The sequence below is a fragment of the Cryptotermes secundus genome, unplaced genomic scaffold, assembly GCF_002891405.2.
Source record: "Cryptotermes secundus unplaced genomic scaffold, Csec_1.0 scaffold330, whole genome shotgun sequence".
Classification (NCBI taxonomy): domain Eukaryota; kingdom Metazoa; phylum Arthropoda; class Insecta; order Blattodea; family Kalotermitidae; genus Cryptotermes; species Cryptotermes secundus.
The window spans coordinates 279,299-298,634 of NW_019734317.1; the positions used below are offsets into that span (position 1 = coordinate 279,299).

Genomic DNA, 19,336 nt, shown 5'->3' on the forward strand with positions numbered 1-19,336 from the left:
GTTACAAATCTCTCCACGCTAATCTTCTCAGTCTATCTCCACTAGTCTTCACAGATTTATAACAGAGGAACTATAAAAGTCTCACTAAATTATACATGCTCAATATCACTGTATTACAGCACATGTAAAGTCTTTATATCACATACTAAGTCTTCACAGGCCAACTTCTAATTCTTCTTCAACTGTGAACCTTCCATGGCTATGTCCTACTGACAACTCACAGTAGTCCAATTCTCTCAACTGAACTCTGATCTTATACCCTCTTGGCATGGATCAGGCACAGAAAACATAGCACTGTATTTTTGCGTGGCCCAGACCACAGAGAGAACACAGCTCTGTACTCTTGCATATTGCAGACCACATAGAAAACATGGCTTCCTATGTTGTTGCGTGTATTACCTAGCAATGGCTGTTTCCGTGGCTCATGAGTTCTTGCATGGAGCAAATACAAAACAGTATGTATGAGAGTGAGTCACTTGCAGGTCAAGTCATATGAACAGAAGCTAAAAAATACCTGCATAGCAGAAGAGTTGACAGGGTCTCTGTCTTTCCATTTATCATTAAAGCAAGTTCAGCTGCTTGCATGTATTGTTACAGCAGGGAAGCTGGCCCACTGAGCAAGGCTCTGTGCCAGTACCCAGCTGCTGTTTCAGGCCTGGCCATGATTTACAATTTCTGTGCTGGAAGCTGGCTACCTGACGAGGGGTAAGCAGCACATTGTGTGAGTTGTAGCAGAGTCATGCAAGGATAGAAGAGAGAAAAAAATGCTAGATTTATGCAACATCACCTGAGACTTTTGTCTTAGAAAAAACTGTCATAAATCGAGTGTATGTATGATTTCTGTGCTAATGCCCTTGGCTATTATTTTAGACCTGGCCACTACTTACTATTTCTGTGCTAGTACTTGGATACAATTCAAGCACAGGCAACTATTTCATCCCTGGAGTTTAAATTACTGTATATCATGCACAGTACAGAATGTGCCCAGTTTGAAGGAGGGATGATTTCTTGAGAAGGTGTCTGTGTTGCGATATTCTGAGATTAAAATTTTATTTTTCTTATGAATCTCATATTATAAGTGGAGATTTGTTTCTATAAGAATGTTCTTGGTCCAAAGGTAATAAGAGTACACATCTTTAACCATTAGAAATAACAACAGACACACAGAACTTAAAAAAAAAGAGGGGGGGAGGAGGAGGAGGAACTGCTTGTACAAGAACTTGATGGCCTCTTTCCAGACATCTCAGTTAAGGATGCTCTGCACAATGCAAGATAAGATGGGAATAGCAATCATGCCAACAGCAATCCCCTTATGTCAATGTTGCATGCGGACTATCCAATCATTTGCTACATATTCTTTGTCACTGATCCATGAGCATATCTGATCTGGATTTTGTAATAAACAGCCATTTCTTAAAAAAGAATTAATTTTGGTTGACTTTGTTTTTTCACATTTATTTATAACAGATTTGTGTAAGGGCAAATTTCTTGTCCAAACCACGCATTTTATGGCCATATCTTGTAAGTTCCTTAAGGATGAAATTCCACAGCTGAAACACCCTTAATGCAGGGGCACACCGTATACAAATACAATAGAAACACCTCATTGATCTGAATATATGCTGCCCTGTAATTCACACTCCATCACAAGAATTTGATTTGTACTAGTCATAAACAATTCTGCATGTAATTATGTTACCTGTTACCTTCCCTTTTGATCAGGCCCACACCAGCTTGTCATCCAACATGAGGCATACAGTGGCAGTTAATCAAACAATTAGAGTGACAAGATATGGGCCAGAGATTTTATAATCTGGCTTTTAAAATGCACTAAATTCAGGATGAAGCTACAGCACATACTCCAGACCAATGTGGCATATTTCCTGATATACAATTACACATGACATCACCGCCTTTATGAATTATAGAAATCTGATGCGGCATTCCATTCAACTACTCTGATGAATGTATGACAACAACACAAGAGTGCATACCCAGCCTATACAAGAGGAATTCCAAAATTACCCAAACAGTTCCACTGTTCTGAATAACATAGCAGATCTAACATAACATATGATGACAAATGATCAATAAGAGTAGAAGATTGTTTATGACTATGGTTTACTCTATGCTGCTGTCAACATCTCAGGCTACAGAGCATTGAACTATGATTGTTTGGACTGTTTGGAGACAGCCAGATATTTTGGGCCAACAGAAGCAGGTGGCAAACTCAGTTCAGCTTGATGTCCACATTAACTGCTTTCTTCCTTGGTTTACTCTTCAATTATCAAGATGAAAGTGGTGTGTTCCTCCAAACCACTGGGCTCTCCTCTGAACCACATGGTGTTATTGTCCAGAACACAATGCAAATAGTACTCACTGCTGTGAAACCCTCACATCCAATAGGATGTTCAGTGAGTGATGAATTAGAAAGGATGTGGAAGGAAGCTGCTATGGCCTTATTTGAGGTGCCATTCTGGCATTTGTCTGGAGGGACTGAGAAAAACTAAGAAATGCTCAGTGAGGATAGCCTATGTCTCACAGAAGAGCTGAACTAAGCACTTCCTTGATACTATTCAGAAGCATCAACCCTTGAGCAATTCTACTTGGTGCTTCAGGTTAACCTTTCATGTTTTTGCATACTCACATGGCACTCGAAAAGTTAAAAAGGAAAGTTGTCCCTGTGCTTAACTAATTAAGCACTATGACATGAAGACACAGGGGAGAGTGGATTTATAGATCTACATTTTCTCAACCTCAGCACTAGTTGGAGGTGAGGGCTCAGCTTCATGCCCAGGCTTTGTCCCAGGGAAAGAGCGCCCCATACCCTTTGGATAGGAAGCTGGGTGGGCCCCAGAACCGGTCTGGATGATGTGGTGAAGAGAAAATTCTTGACCCTACTGGGACCTCAACTTCAACCCCTTGGTAGTACAGCCTGTAGCCAGTCGCTGTATTGCATGTGTTATCCCTATTATCTGTTTGATATGAATCAATTCAGAGTTAGCGGGGGAAGCAAACACAACAAAAGCGGTACCGATATTAGACTGAAATCTTGGAATTTGCCTAGACAGACTGTGGAGAACCGTGGAAAGCTTGGAACAGCTGCTGTCCTGGCTAAGATTCAAACCAAGGACCTTCACAACACAAGTCTAGAACGTTACAGCTGCACCAACCTCATCAAACTATTACAGTGTCAATGATAATACGGGAACAAATCATTTAGTGAGCAACCCTAAGCATAAATCAAATGTGCTATTACAGAAAGGGAACAACCATGACTACAGTAAAACTGTATGCTCTGTTGATAGGAACTGTTTCGGTATTCTGGATTCCCTGCATGTTTACAAACCAGAAGTGCTTTTAAGATACTCTCGAATGTTTGTGCAACATGAACACAAGTTACATCTCGGGAAGTAACACTATCAACATGCACTGAACAACAGTTGTCTAACCTGTGCAGTAAGGTTGCTGTGCGTGCGGGCTATCTTGGGGCAGGCAGACACGTGCGTAGCCTTGCGGGCCGCCTGCATGTAACAATAACTAAGTCATCAAGTCACTAACAAACACAACACAGAACAGCACAATACAACAGGCAACAACATTCTGTCACAATAAAGAACATGGCACAAACAAATTACTATATTCAAACGGTTTTTGCATCAATGCTACAGTTTCAATGCACACAGGCTGTAGTAGTGAAGAGGGTTGGGGGAGAGTGAATCCTTGTTTCTGAGTATCAGCAGTTACCTAGAGGCATACAGACATGTTCTGTATATTGAGTGCATTAAAGTTTGGGTCACTCACCATACTGCTTACCTTCCTGGGGCATACTTTTGCAGCATTTGACTAGCACATCAAAATAAGTGTACTTATATCACAACTGCCTGCACTTCAGAATGGCATTGCACTCAGAGTCTGTTCAAAAGATGGGCTGAGTGAGATTAAAGTTTCCCACACCTCTGCTATGTACTATGCATAAAATAAGTTCAAAGCAAAATGCACACATTTTAGTTGCATCTGACAATGTGTTTGCAAGAACTGGCATTATCTACTGTAGGAAACTTTGACCTAGTAGGCTGAAATATAGCCAAAAGATGTCACAATTTAGTATTATAATTATCTCTTATATGGGAGCTGGGATAGTGCAGTTGGTAGAGCGACTGGATATGGGCGGGATGACCAATGGGTTGGAGTTTGAGTCCTGGTGGGGTCAAAAATTTTCTCTTCTCCATGTCATCCAGACTGTCTCTGGGGCCCACCCAGCCTTCCATACAGTGGGTATTGGGGGTAAAGTGGTCAGGGTGTGAAGATGACTGCTCACCTTCAACTAGTGCCGAGATCGAGAAAATGTGGACCTATACACCCAATCCCCCATACAGCTTCATGGCGTGGTGCTTAATTAGTTAAGCACAGGAAAAACTTTACCTTTTTACCTTTAATTATCTCTTAGATATGTGACAGAGAAACACTTGAATCTGACTGACAGCCAGTTGCACTGTATATGATACAATTTTTCAGGATCAGTGTTATGAGCATTAAAGGGTTAAAACACTGTACGAACTGACAAAGTTATTAAGCTCAATATTGGTTGATTTTGTTATCACATCGAGTGATAAGAAACATGCACATGAAAGAGTTCAATAATATAAAGAGCAGTCAACATTATTCAATTCTAAAAAGAGGCAGAGATTTTCTGTCAAAAGTCCTGTATTCACTGTACACATTTCTCAATACTCCAAACAAGTTTCTCTGTGAATGTAGTAAGCTTGTAATATGTAATAAGAACTGTATTAGTGCATGTTGAAGAGAACCTAAAATATGAATTTATGGAAAGAGAGATGATGTAGGGAGAAAATGTGATGTAAGATGTGAACTGGATTAAAGTGGCTCAGAATACAGTCCAGTGGGAAGTCATGTTCAAAACTGTAATGAATTTTCATGCATTACAACATGCAGAAAACGTGCACTCAGAGCTAATGAGGTATTTCTTAATTTTATATTTTAAACACAAATAGATTATCGCTAAAACATATATAGACTGACTCTTTGTTAAATTATGATGCTACATAAGTGCAAAAATAGATAAAACAAGCTGGAGATAGTCGTTATATAAACACATGAAAATTTAAGATAAATACAAAACAGCTATGAAATCTATATAAAATTTAGAAACAAATGTCACCTCATAAATCATTTATCTACCAACAGACTTTTTTTTTTAAAACTGCAGTGGAGAGCTTGAATGGGAGCACAATGAGACAGTACATTGGCCATTCATGGCCTTCAAGAATGCCTATGATTCAATTAGGAATGAAGTACTGTACAATATTTCCATAGAATTTCTAGACTGGATCAATCTGACTCAGGATAGAGACCAGTGGAGGGGTCTTGTGAACAGGGTAATGAATCTTCAGGTTCCATAAATTGATGGGAAGTTCTCAAGAGCAGCACAACTGATGGCTTCTCAAGAAGGGCTCAGCTCCATGAAGTTAATTTGTTATAAGAATAATTCAGAACTGATAAAATGAGTAACAAATGTAAGACATGGGAATGGCAAAACTTTGTATAAAAAAACTGACATCAGCAAGGCAATAAAGACAAGAACATTCCTTCACAAAAGCAGACATCCATGTGTACACATTCACTGCCAAACAAATCAGAGGATGTGAATCTAGCAAAAGTTTTACCCACTTCCTCATTTAATTGCAATTTTCTGAATCAGATGACATCAGAACTCTGTGGAATAATCAGCAGGTATGCTTCTTGTTAACCTAGAACTGATTTAATTTCAACCACATGCCCAGGAAATCTTCCAGGTTCATCAGATACTTATTCCGCCATAAGGAAACTAGATTCCTTGTGTAATATATGATTAAAAGAACCCAGAAACTTGGTTCAAGTGGTAACACGTCTGATTTGTAATCCTGCGAGGTACCAGAGCTCTGACAGTCCTGAGTCAGGTTTCTTGTGGTATTTCCTAGGCCCTCCATGCAAATGACAGGATAATAGCTCAAATTAGGCCATGGCCACTTCCTTCAAAATCATTTTTAATTTATCATTCTTCGATCATCTTAGCAGTCAATGTCCTGTTGTCCAGATACAGACAGCATCATTAATTGTACCACCTTCAAACCAAAATAATAATGTACATGACTGAATTATTTTAGTGATAACCTCCCAATCCCCTTATTCCCAATCCCAATTCACCTTATCGTGGTGAAGGGGTTTGAGTATGCCAAGGACCCTGAGAGCTATACCAGCGGTAGCGTAGCTACTGGCAGGGCCTCCCTTGCTGGACAGGTCAAAGGGTAGGCATCAGACGAAGAGAGACACCAAAAACTGGTGCCGGAAGCAGCGTCATCAGCAGCGACTTGAAGCACAGAGCAAATGATGCTCGAGATGGTTCAAGTTCTTATAGCAACAGGCGTGACCAGAGTGGTTTGAACGGCTGTTGTACTGCGATGTGGAAAGCAAATGGAAAAACACCACATTATCACTTTTCCTGGATAGTCTCTTTCCAAAAACAGAAGATCGCATTAAGTGGACGAACTGTTTTGGAAGAGACTGTGGACCTGTCGTCTGACAGATTACTGATGAATGAATGAANTTAGTGATAACCTCCCAATTTCGCATTGTTAATTCACACTGATGTGGTTATTGCCTGAGAAAGCTTAATGATAGGAAAATAATTTCAATTGGAAGGTGTAAAAACATCCGAGACTATGAAAGAGATAAAGCGGATGGAACGTTTCTAAACTCTTTCCGTGGTATCAACTCACAGGAACCTTCTACTATTAACACCCTCTGATTGTAATTTCAACTGCCAAAAAGATTTATTTTAACTGCTTACAGATGATGGAACATGATTCTTTCAAACATCAATCAAATTCAGGCCAGAACTCTCCTAAATGATTCTATGCCCAATTCTTACAGCCCGGTGCTGGCTTCTTAGCCCTAGGGCTTTGAGTTCGACCCTGGGTCACTTCATGTGAGATTCATGGTGTAAAGGGTGGTACTAGAGCAGGGGTGGGGTGGGGGGGTTACTCTGAGTTTTCAGTTCTCTCCTGCTAATCAACATTCTACCACTGCTCAATACACTCAGTTATCACCACCTTCTTGGGAGGGGGAGGTGGGAGGGGCACATGGTAGTGTACTTTGTCGAGGTACTATGACACAAGCCACAAAGTTGCGGGTTCCATTCCCTATGAGGTCATTGGATTTCTCAAATGACCCACTCCTTCCAGCAGTGCTATGGCCCTGAGGTTGACTCAGCCTCTAACAGAAATGAGAAGTACCAGGAATCTTCCTGGGTGTAAAGGGTAGCTGATGCATGAGGCTGACAACCTCACCACCATCTCTGAGGTGACTGTTGAGAAAATGTGAGAGCCTCAATGTCTCACAACCCTATGGGCCTCCATGGCCTGTTACACGGATAGCTTTACTTTACTTATGACCACACCCCGAGGTGCGCCACAAACCTGACCAAGCAGCACAATACCACATATTCAGTCTTTAAGTCTGACTTTGCACTTGGATGATTAAAAGAACAAGAAGTTATTTATCAATAGTTCTGACTTAGAAATATTGTGCATAGCTTCGAAGGTGTTACATCTGCCTGTCAGTGAATGTGTTAGCATAACTCTAAAGCACAATGAGAGCAAAGAAATATTTTGAAACATGCGCATAACAGGACAACAAATACTGCAGTGTAAGCTGCTCAGTCTCTCTGAATGCCTTGCCATTACATGCATGTCTGTAGCCACATCAGATTCAAGAGCAAACTCACAAACGTTCTAAATAAAGACAAATTCAATGTGAACAATCACAGCTCTTACAGGAATATTACACATGCCTGATGAACAATTTTTCTGAACTTCAAGTGATGAGTTTATGGTACAGTTGGTAGATAGTGTCACAAGAAAAGATTTTAGACAACATGGAGCAAAAGAACTCTCATCAAAACTGACACTTCTATTGCACCTGTTCATATAGGTTAGGTTATAATTCCAATGTGAAGGTTAATGCTTTCTGTAATGTGATGCCATGTTGTCCAGTAGATCACTATCAACACTTGTGAGACATCTGCTGCCTAAAATTTCAACTTGAAGGCAGCAGTAATGTCATGATTTAGGATTTTGATTGGATCTTGGATGTATTGGCCATGTTACCAGATGGCTCATAATTACACTTTACAGATCATTGACACATTGTGTCCTCAGTTACTTTAAGACCAGCATTTTAACGCCAATCAGTTCATCTTGGCGACAAGCCCCTTGAGATTCATGGCCAGAATATTTTAATTGAACACTTATGGACATGGTCCTTGTGTAACATACTCTCTGATGAAAGGACGTGTCTGTCTTTTACAACTGCAGCTGGTCCTTGCCAGCACAGTCATTTTCAAGTCTGAGTCCCGCAGGACTCATGACCACATTTTACTGCCTCAGATTCAAGACTCTCCCATCCTGGAGATCGGGTACCTGTATTTATATCTCCAACAAACAGGGTGGCCCAGTTTTACCCCCAAGCACTGGGTTCCCTTTCTGCCACCATTTATGACTTGTAGAGCCACGGTGGAGGTATTCAAACCCACCTCAACACGGGAGATTTCTTGGCACGGACCACATAGAAAACACCCGTTTCCATTGTTTAGTCCCACTGTTGCAGATGACTAGCAATGTGTTCCACAACACTGCTCTCAGCAGAAACTCTATTGTTGCAGAGGCTTGCTTATAGCACTATTGCATATGTTTCAAGGTCTTTGCCTAACAAACGTGTCTATACGCCACAGTATGTACAAGTACTTGCACAGTTTTGGCATCCCAACTTTTACAGAAGAAATTTCTGATAATATTAAGTACCGTGCTTTTACCATCAATGAAAATTTCAAATGAGACATGCTTTTTGCAAAAATGAAATTAAAGTCAAACATATTATGGGAACATGCTGGGGGAACTTTAATCACATTGACCACGAAACTTATGCACTGGCCTTTCGTCTATATTAAACAACAAATCATGTGGTAGTGGAGTTTGTTGCCACAAATATTCAAACTTGGCTGCCACACTGTATTCAACTGCATCTCAGTGCTTCATCATATGGCAGAGTTTGTTGTCCATACTGTGCTCTCACTACACATTCAGCTGTAATCACCTGACTCTAATATACACAATTATACTCTGAAAGTAATATCCCTATACTTCATGCTCCAGGAGTTTCAGATGGTCTTTCTGGGGGGCAACAAAGTACATAAATTATGCAAGCAAACACAGCACTCTAAAGCACTGGTACAAATCTACTATACTACATGGCATCACATCTCAGAAGCCAACAACCTTTACACTCACTGCTCCAAGAATCACAAATCTCTCAGAAAGAATATTCTTTCTTATTGTGTGCAGATTGTGTGTTCATTAAAACAAGTGGCAGGATGAATTTTCATTATTAGAGCAAAGTTATTCAGTTTTGTAACTCCATTAAAAAGGAGTGTGTATATGAAGAAGGACACCTCAAAACTGTCTGTTATAGTAGGATTTCTTAGGACAGAAAATCACCACTGAAAACTGTTTCAGTGTTGCACAGATCATTCCAAATCTGAAAATTAAGGATAATTATGTCTTATATTGCACTATTTTTTGCCAGGTGTATAAAGTAAAAGAATTAATCTAAATTCCAACATACAAGGCTTATGCAAAAAGCCACTGTAACTAACAAAGAGGAATACAATGATACATGGAAGGTACAAAGGTTCTTGTAACTGGCCTGCATTCTGGTTCTCTCTACCTGTGATCAACAAAGAGTGAATTCTGATTATCATTTTTGTATTTTTCTATTTGGTTACAAAACCAACAAGTAACTTCAAACAAATTATAATTAAACGAAGAGGACATCAGTATACAAGAGGCTAGATGGCCTCTATACAGTTGCAAAAAGAGCTCTTTTTGGTCATGCGGCCAGGTGCAACAGTAGTCAGATCTGAAAATGAACCTGCTGTATATGATGAAGCTCAAGAATACACAGCTCTTCATAATCACAAACAGTGTCTTGGTTACAGACCATATCATGCCAAATATTTACATGTGATTTCCAAAATATCACTGGGAGAAAATAGTCAGATACATTTTGGGGGAATAATTTGCAACAGCAGCAATATTTATTTTAAAATTGTTCCTCTATGTATTCAGTCCGTTGATAATGCAACAATCATTAAAATATTCACCATTCACATAATGGTGACCATATTAATTATTGTTGCATTACTGAGAGACTAAATACACAGACGATGAATTAAAGATGTGCAACAGGATGCTGAAATACAGAATTTAAAAATGTATTCCAAATCAAGACTGTTTAAAAACCATAAAGGGGGCAAAAACGAAAAGAGAACATAAACTGCACATAAAACCTTGGCCTGAGAGGGATGTAGGGATCAGAAGAATTCCAAAATTAAAAGGGAAGAGTGGGGGTTCGAAAATTGCATTTTATCTATATGGGAGGAAATATATGTCATAGAGAATTCATTCAACAAGATTACTTTCTTATATTCCTGACATCATTTACCTATCCCTTCTTTTCTTCTGGAGAGGGGATAATCAGTGCCAAGTGAAGGAAACATTTTTACATTCAAATGTATGCATTTGTTTCATGACAACTAGATATTGAATATTGTATGGATTCCCATACAGTGTAAAGTTTAAATGTTTTCTCTGTAAAGCAGAGGTATTGTAGTACATCATTTGAGCATCACGTTCATCTGGGGAGACCGAATCAACCAATATTCTGAGCAGTCACCACAGACATTTCTTGAAGTTTCTGCTGGTGCTTTTGGTGAGCCAGAACCAATTAGTATCCTCAGTCCTCAGCTTCCAGAGAGGCTTGATGAAGTTTGTGTTTAGTTTTTGGAAAACCAAAATCAACTTGTAACATCAGCTTATAAAGAAAGCTGTTGAAATTCGTTTTATACTAATTACAAATGAGACTTCCATTTAATATTCCTGGATTTAACATTTTCCTTTATTTAATATTTAATTGCAATGATTCCAAAATCAATAATGTTGGCACTAATGGGCCCGTGTTTGAGATTATCCTTGGTTTTATGTCTACTGCGCCTCAGAAAAAAAAACTTACACAAATGAAGGTGAATGACAAACGCAGCTGCCAGATTATGTTCTGTACACCAAATAGTACATACAAAGTTATCAGTAACAAAATTCAGAAGTGTCTGGTTTCATTACACCATGCAAAACACAGCAGGAATAAATTAGATCTTCTTACTTGAAAGAAACATCCAGTAAAGCAGATGGAAGTCAAGGTCTCACCTGGCACGCTGAGTGTTTCCTGTAGCAGTGAACGACTACTGGAAAAGAATGGCCTGAGTGAGGGTTTAGGTGTTGATGAGATGCTCATTGTGTCGATCTCGGGGCCAGAATCACTCAGATCTTCAAGCTCTTCAAACAGATCTTCAATTTCTGTAGGGTCTACATCACCACCTGAACATACAAAGCACAAGTTATCAGGTCTAAATGTCTTATAACTATGTTCCAGAGTATGATCTCCTGACAGTTTCCTGCATATTGCTGGGTGATGGGCGGCCCATTCTTCTACATGGATGCTTTGTAGGACGATCTCAGATGATCCCCTACAAGTTGCATAATTCCTGATCACTGCTGTAGTACCTGTAGCAGACATGAACAACGTGATCCCTCCCACATGAGCACTCTCTGATTCATCCTTGCATATGAGGTGATATCGGAAAGTTGCCAAACTCTTATTGTTATAACCACTTCGGAGAAAGAAGATGAGAGGGGAGGCCAAGGTCACGCTTCCGCAAGCCTATTGCATCACTCTGCAACGTGAAACCGCGCTGTAAACACGCAGTTTTTACATGAATCCTTTTGCCATTTCGGGTTTCGTTCTGCCTGCAATGGATACCAAAATCGAGCAACGTGTCTGCATGAAGTTTTGTGCGAAGCTCGGTAAATCCGCTACCGAAACTCTTGATATGCTCCGGGAGGCTTTTGGAGAACATTCTTTAAGCAGGAAAGCGGTTTTTGAATGACATTCACGTTTCAGAGCCGGCCGAATGTCAGTTGAAGACGACGAACGTTCATGGCGACCAAGCACCAGCAAAACGATAGAAAATGTTGAAAACATTCGAGAACTCATCCACGTAGACGGTCGCCGAACAATCCATGAGCTTGCAGACACGCTGGGGTCAGTTACGGAGTTTGCCAGCGGATCTTAACAGAAAATTTGAATATGCACCGCACTGCCGCGAAGTTTCTTCCCCGACTCTTGACAGATGATCAAAGCAGCGACGTGTAAACGTGTCTTGAGCTAACGGGGACCAAACGTTAATGAGTATCTCTAAGGTTATAATGGGTGACGAAAGTTGGATTTACGGTTATGATCCAGAAACAAAGCAACAATCGTCACAGTGGAAGAGCCCACAATCACCAAGAGCAAAAAAGGCGCGGCATGTCCAAAGTTCAACAAAGAACATGCTCATTGTTTATTTGTTTGCGTGAATTCACCAAGAGAATGTTCCCCCTATTGTTATTGTTGTTATTATTGGAGGGGGCGGGTTTCCAAATGCACTGCGACTATTTGTTAATCTACTGTGCGTCCCCCTTTAATTTCTACTGTCGCCATGCCCTTCCAGTACTGGTGCTCGCTATCAGCCAGGTTCTGCCAGCGAGGTCGGCCTCTCTGGCAGTGGTCCCGATACTTCGCCATCTACCGGAGGAATTTGAAACTACTTGGTCGGGAAACTTTGCCTGATTTTGCTCAGAGGCCTCCTAGAGACATTGGGATCTTTCACGTGCCGTAAATCTACGACACGGGACACACTGCTTAAAGTCCCTCCCGGAAGACTTGTTCCCTGAATTTTTCCGCCCTTAAAAATTCCACGACTTCCGCCGGGTTTGAACCCGCGTACCTTGAGTCATGAGGTGGGAATGTTACCCCTAGACTACAGAGGCCGCTATGTTCCCCCTAACACTACGGTCAACTCTGACTTATGCTGTGATGTTTTTAGACGCTTGAGAGAAAATGTGAGACGAAAAAACCGTAACTTTGGCGCAACCACAACTGGCTCCTTCATCACCACAACGCGCCCGCCCACACGTCCCTAAAAACCACAAAGTTTGTGATTATCAGCAACATGGTTATCGTTCCCGATCCTCCATACTGATTCCCTTTGTTTCCCAAACTGAAAATGAAACTGAAGGGACGGCGTTCTCAAACAGAGTTTGACATCCAAAGGGGACCGCAAGCGGTACTTGACAGCATTGAGGAAAATGGCTTCCACAGTGCTTTTGAGGCGTGGGGGGAAAACAATGGAATCGGTGTATACGTTCCCAAGGAGACTATTTTGAAGGAGAGGGCAGTCAAATTTGAGTAACTTAAGCCAGATTTTCTTTTTTGACCTAGTCCGGGAATTTTTCAGGAGCACAAGGAAGTTAACATGGGTGTCATGTTTATTAAAACAACACCAAATAATTTTATAGTAGTCAAATATGAGTGATCGTTATGAATTTGAATACAGAGCCATGCAATGAAAAGCACTGAGGGTACGTCACACCTTGAGACTAAACATTATGGAAGATAAGTCCTCTGTTCAGTGAGAGCTCTGGTATGGTGATCTGCTTTTCTAGTTATGTGGAAAACGGAATCTAGTAGATTTCTAATGACGACATAATAATATACAGCTTTATCTGATGATGATGCATTGTCAGGGATAGTTCAGATGCAGCATAATGATATAATTCAATTTTTCCTCATTAAGTTAGGTTATATTGGGGCAGATCGTGTTAAGTGACACTCAAAGAGAAAACTGGTCAAAATCATTGTTTTCCTTACCTTCTCACACTAATTAAGATATGTTCAGTTGATAACATTGTACCTTCTAGTGCATGTTTTTTTTACTGCTAGTGGGGTGGGACTAAGTCCCTTGTACTGCGGCCACTTCTGGCCTATTGTACCAGCCCCAGATGATAGGTGAGGGTGATTGTGGAGCAATTGGTGGAATGAAGACTGGCAGGGGAAACCGAAGTACTCGGAGAAAACCTGCGCCAGCGCCACTTTGTCCCCCACAAATCCCATTTGACCAGACCCCGGGATCGAACCCAGGCCGCCGCGGTGGGAAGCCAGCGACTAACCCCTTGAGCTATGACGCGGCCCCAGTACATGTTACGATCACACGCTGGAGAATGGGGTGGGAGTTGCGGGGGAGGGGTGTATGGACACACTATGTATTAAGTAAAGACATGAACTGTACAGACAGGTTTGATGTCTGGACAGTGTACATTGTATGGATCTTTTTTCACCACATACAGAGAAGCACTCAGATTTTCCTAACTGGAGTTAGGGACTCTCTCGCCATGGATAAAGGTGTCTGGAGCACACAGCCAGATACTCATCTCCATGTAGTGCTCAAGTTTCACCTCCATGCCCCCTACACTTTCATGACAAAGTGTTCACATATGAAGATGAAGAAAGACAAATATGCAGGGCATACATGCACACAGACATACCCACAAAAATAAAACCGTGGTTTTCTTCGGAAATAGGTGGCTCTAAGAGAGCTGAAAATACTTTTGAGCATGGTACAAGTGATCTAACCACGAACCCACAGGTTTATCATTAAAATGCTCCCAGGTTTGATCACAACAATCACACTATCACCAAAATTAAGCGGCCTCCGTAGTCTAGAGGTAACGTTCCCACCTCATGACTCGTAGTACGAGGGTTCAAAAACCCGGCGGAGGTCGTGGAATTTTTAAGGGCGGAAAAATTCAGGGAACAAGTCCTCCGGGAGGGACTTTAAGCCGTGGGTCCCGTGTCGTAGATTTACGGCACGTAAAAGAACCTCATGTCCCTAGGAGACCTCTGAGCAAAATTAGGCAACATTTCCCGCCCAAGTAGTTTCCAATTCCTCCGGTAGATGGGGGAAGTATTAGGTACCACTGCCAGAGGAGGGGGGACCTCTCTGACAGAAAGGGACTAACTATTAGATACCACTGCCAGAGGAGGTTGGAACCTTGCTGGCAGAAAGGGGCTGATAGTAAGCACCAGTACCGGTAGGGTATGGAGACAGCAGAAATTAAAGGGGGACGCACAATGGACCACTAACCGGTCTAAGTGCATGGGGAAACCCACCCCCTCAATACGGAATACGGAATCACCAAAATTAGAATCAATATAATGACAAAAGATGATGTACAACACAGCTGTGTCTCAGATACCTTCCTCTTGTTTCCAGTGACATAAACAGTGCACATACCTGATAGCTGCTGCCCAATAGCTTCCTGATCATTGTCGAGTCCCTGCAGATCTTCGCTGACACGGAACCTCTTCAACAATGCAATGAACTTCTGTTTCAAATTACGTTGCTGTTAACAGAATTTCACATATGTCATTAGAAGGTATGGGCAGCTTCAAACTGAGTTTGGTAGTGATTACGCCTGACTTCATTAAAACTTTATTATGTTATCATCAGTGGATGATCACCATACAACTGGTGATGATACTGTAACTGAATTTCAATAAAGCCGACACATGTTCTTAAACTTAGTGTCATTAAGATGATTAAATCTAGGAGGGAAGAAAATTATGGTAAGACCCAGAACAAGATGGCTTAGCAAGGTACTGCAGGGGAGTCATCAAAAAGTGAGGAAAGAGCTGCAAACATACTGAATAGGAAAGACTGTGTGAAGAAAGAGGCAATGCAAGACTTCTCAACCATCAACCCACAGAAACAGTGCTTGAAGAAGAAATGCAGAATACAATATATTGGGCAATGTGCATGGTACTGGCATAGAAACAAGAAATGCAATGGAAATCTTAGTTAGAAAACCTGAATCAACTGAACAGAAAGATCTGTTCAGTTAGTCATAGGCATCCAAATGAAACTATCTGAAATGCAGAGGTTATGTAGCACTGATTGGGAAGATGGCGGGATGGTTGGTTTGGAAAGAAAAAAGGGGAGGTATTTATAGCCTGTTAATAGGATGTATCTCAAAATTTGCGTGGGAGAACTGAGGAAACCCACAGAATTCTTAAGCAGAGCAACGATTCAAACCATGGACCTAGAAAAGGTGTTGCCTGGAATGCACATGCAAAGAGAGCACCTGGGAAAAAGAGCTTCAGATGGCTGGATAATATTAAAATGCATCTTGGTTGTGGATATAAGCCAGTTATGGTCTTTTTAACCTTTTTGGGGCTAACATTCAGAATACTGTGAAGGACACTTACGATGTTCTTGCTCTGATAATATGGTGCATTACTTTTGCAACATCAGCGCCTGTCAGTGTGAGTATGGTTAGGCGGGAAGACGGGGTAAAATTATATGTCCAAAAATGCTTGTATATATGATGCACAGTCTGGGTGAGGTTAGGTTAGTGCTTTGATTATAGTTTTATCATGGTACACTACCATCTCTATTCCTTCTTTGATATCTCAGCAATTCCCCCATTATATTCGTAGTTGACATTACGGTAGAAACAAATTAATTCATAGTTAAAGTGGGAGACCTAGTAGGATGAATTTCATAGACTCGCAATGAAAGGGTGATAGCAAGTTCCAGCACAGAGGATCCATAGCTTAACGTGATCTCCAAACAATGCCAGGAGCCTACTAATCCTCACATTCACAATGCTATGCCCCTCTGGGAAGCAGCCAATCACATAATCCCCACCTACACATGCAAACACGGCAAAACATGTACAACTAAGCCAGGAGAGGGTGTCATTCCTGCTGGTCTAGACCCAGGCAACCACTGCAACACGTTCAGTCCTGCTGGAGTTGGTACATTTGTCCCCAGCCTCCACTGATGAACCGATCCCCTGTCCAAAGATTCCTACCATATGTGTTTCGTTTATTTATGGTTTATTCAATAATGCTGACTAGCCAGTCACTTCCTTCAATTGACTGAAAACCACGAAAGAGCTCAATCAGAACAGTTCCGGTTGAGATTCGAACCAGGCACTTCTCAAATACGCGAGAAACGTTCCCATGTGAGCCAATTTGCTCGCTACAAAATGTACGAAGGAGTCGTCATTGCGGAATTAGTTCTGAATGGATGGGCCAGTTGACTGCTAGTTTGCTGTGAATGATTTCCTACCATCCGCAAGGATTGTTCAAGGTCTCTCGTATCAATGGTCCCAGCCACTGGTCTCTACATCCATATCAAAGAAGACGACGCCTTTTGCATGAAAGCGTCATAACTTCAGCACTGCTACATTGAAACGGCAACAAACTCTTCTGTTTTTGGTGAGAGAAAGTCGATTTGAAGAGAGGTAGGATAAGAAAGAAGAACCTTACTCTGGCATTTGCGGGTATCTTCGCCCTCGACGTCTTGCGCGCTCGTCTGCCCATCGCGTCCTCTGGCATTGGCTCGGAATCGGAACCCTCCGCCTCACCTTCGTCGTTACTACTGAACTCCTCCTCGTCGTCTGAGTAGTCGGCCACACGATCTGCGAACACGCAGAACGGGATCCTCACTCAGTGAATGCTAACGGCAGCATTCACTTCGTGGGCATGAAGTGTGCTCACGACTGGAACTGCTGCACTACACGCAAAACGAAGACACAAAGCAGACTCATAATGGTTCCAAACAGTCTGCAGCCTCTGCACACATCGGGAGGAAACAAATTCTGGCCGAACGTCGCATTCGAGTGGTTAGGTTATTTCCTATTCAGGAAGTCCTAGCTCTGAATCTTCACCCGAAGATCGCCCATATTAATTGCGGGTTTTGTAGTTTTTCACGACCTCTGCAGGCAAATGCGCGGAGAGAACGTCAGCGGATTTCTAACAGATTTTTTCCGTTCAACATTCTCCCAAATTCTAGAACGCCGCCCTCCAAACAAACCCTTGCTGCATTGTTCCACTCTCTCGTCACACTTTGCATGGCCCCTGCAGCAGAATGATTTCGATTCTTCCGAAACAGAAGACTCAGTATAATTGCAGATGACATCAAATGTAATCTTTCCTTCCAAGACACTTCCAGAAAAACTGAATTAGTAAGTTAAAACTCTTCAATGTCAACATAACACACTGACACTTGTTTATTCTACATTTACGTACTATTCAATCAATTCCATACCGCTGATGCGCTAAAGCATTTTCTCTCCAAAATAAACCTTTCAGAACTCGGTTGTGTACTGTGATAAGACAAACACGGCATTCAGCGAACGAGACTTCAAATGTTTTTCACAGATATTGCTCGTAAAGGAGTTACAGGTGCCTCCGTTGCATAGTAACCAGAATAACCCTTTCAGCGTCATCTGCCTCACCTCGACAACAAACCGAGAGCGCCTCCTCCGGTGTGATCCGTGCTCGAATAAATGGATCTCAAAAGCGGGCCTCCGACAGCCAGACAGTCTGAATATTACGTTCTGTCCTTAGTTTCGAGATTGAACCAAAATAAATTGTGAGGCTGAGTACACGTCCATGAGATAAAATTTGTCCGATTCCTTAACCACTACACTTAACGACATATGGCGGACAAGAGGTATGGCTCTACGCACTATCTTGTCTTTAGGACCAGATACAGGTCAGTGATCACACTGGAAAGGAGGTTGGGTTGACCCCAGAGCCGGTCCTGACACGGTGGCGATATGAGGGATATCTCCCGCGTATGGAACCCCAGTCGTTCTTCCTGTACACACTGTATTCATCTATCCCAAATCACACACACACACACACACACATATATATATACACGTGATTGACTATAGACGGGGTTTAGATTGGCAATCGGATTTATTGGACACTTACAGAACGTAACTACAGCACACATGAGGCCCTATCAATCTTCACTAGCCGCTGCTTGGCAGCGGCTTCCAAAGGCCAAAGTTCCCCTTCCTCTGGCTTCCCGTACTGCTCCAGGCCTTAGCTGCCTGATTCTCACTTCCACAGCTGCAACTATCAACTGACTCAACCAACTACTCAAAGTCAGGGTTAAAGTTACTTTACGACCGGCGGTTTACCGCCAATCGGTTCGTCTTGGCGCCAACCCCTTGAGGTTCACGACCAGAGATTTTTTCAACTGAACCACTGCAGTCATAGTGCTTATGTAACATCCCCTCTGACGAGAGGATGAGTTTGTCTGTTACGAACATGCTTGGCCCTGTCAGGTGTTGGTGTCGAGCCCCATCTGGGGCTTATGACCAGATATTTATTACTGTTTGAGAGTTACGGTCTTGTTTTTGTGGGACGCCCTCTCTGACGAGGACGGGTCTGTCTTTTGTACATGCTGCTGATCCTTGCCAGCGCAGTCTTTCTCGGGTCCGAGTCCCTAGGGACTCGCGACCATATTTTACTGCCTCAGAATTGA

General features: G+C 41.9%; 1 protein-coding gene across 3 annotated transcripts in view; it reads right to left on the reverse strand.

Annotated features, from left to right (window-relative positions):
* Nucleotides 1-19,336, reverse strand: part of LOC111868570 (phosphofurin acidic cluster sorting protein 1) — a 173,932-nt gene that overhangs the window by 31,249 nt on the left and 123,347 nt on the right. For 2 of the 3 annotated variants that reach the window (XM_023859334.2, XM_033753095.1), the window contains exons 6-9: nt 17,323-17,474; nt 15,284-15,392; nt 11,319-11,489; nt 3,453-3,524 (exon numbers count right to left, since the gene is read on the reverse strand). In XM_023859334.2, the coding sequence (XP_023715102.1) occupies nt 3,453-3,524; nt 11,319-11,489; nt 15,284-15,392; nt 17,323-17,474 (504 nt within the window). The remainder of the gene's footprint in view (nt 1-3,452; nt 3,525-11,318; nt 11,490-15,283; nt 15,393-17,322; nt 17,475-19,336) is intronic. The other variant, XM_023859335.2, reaches the window with a different exon arrangement.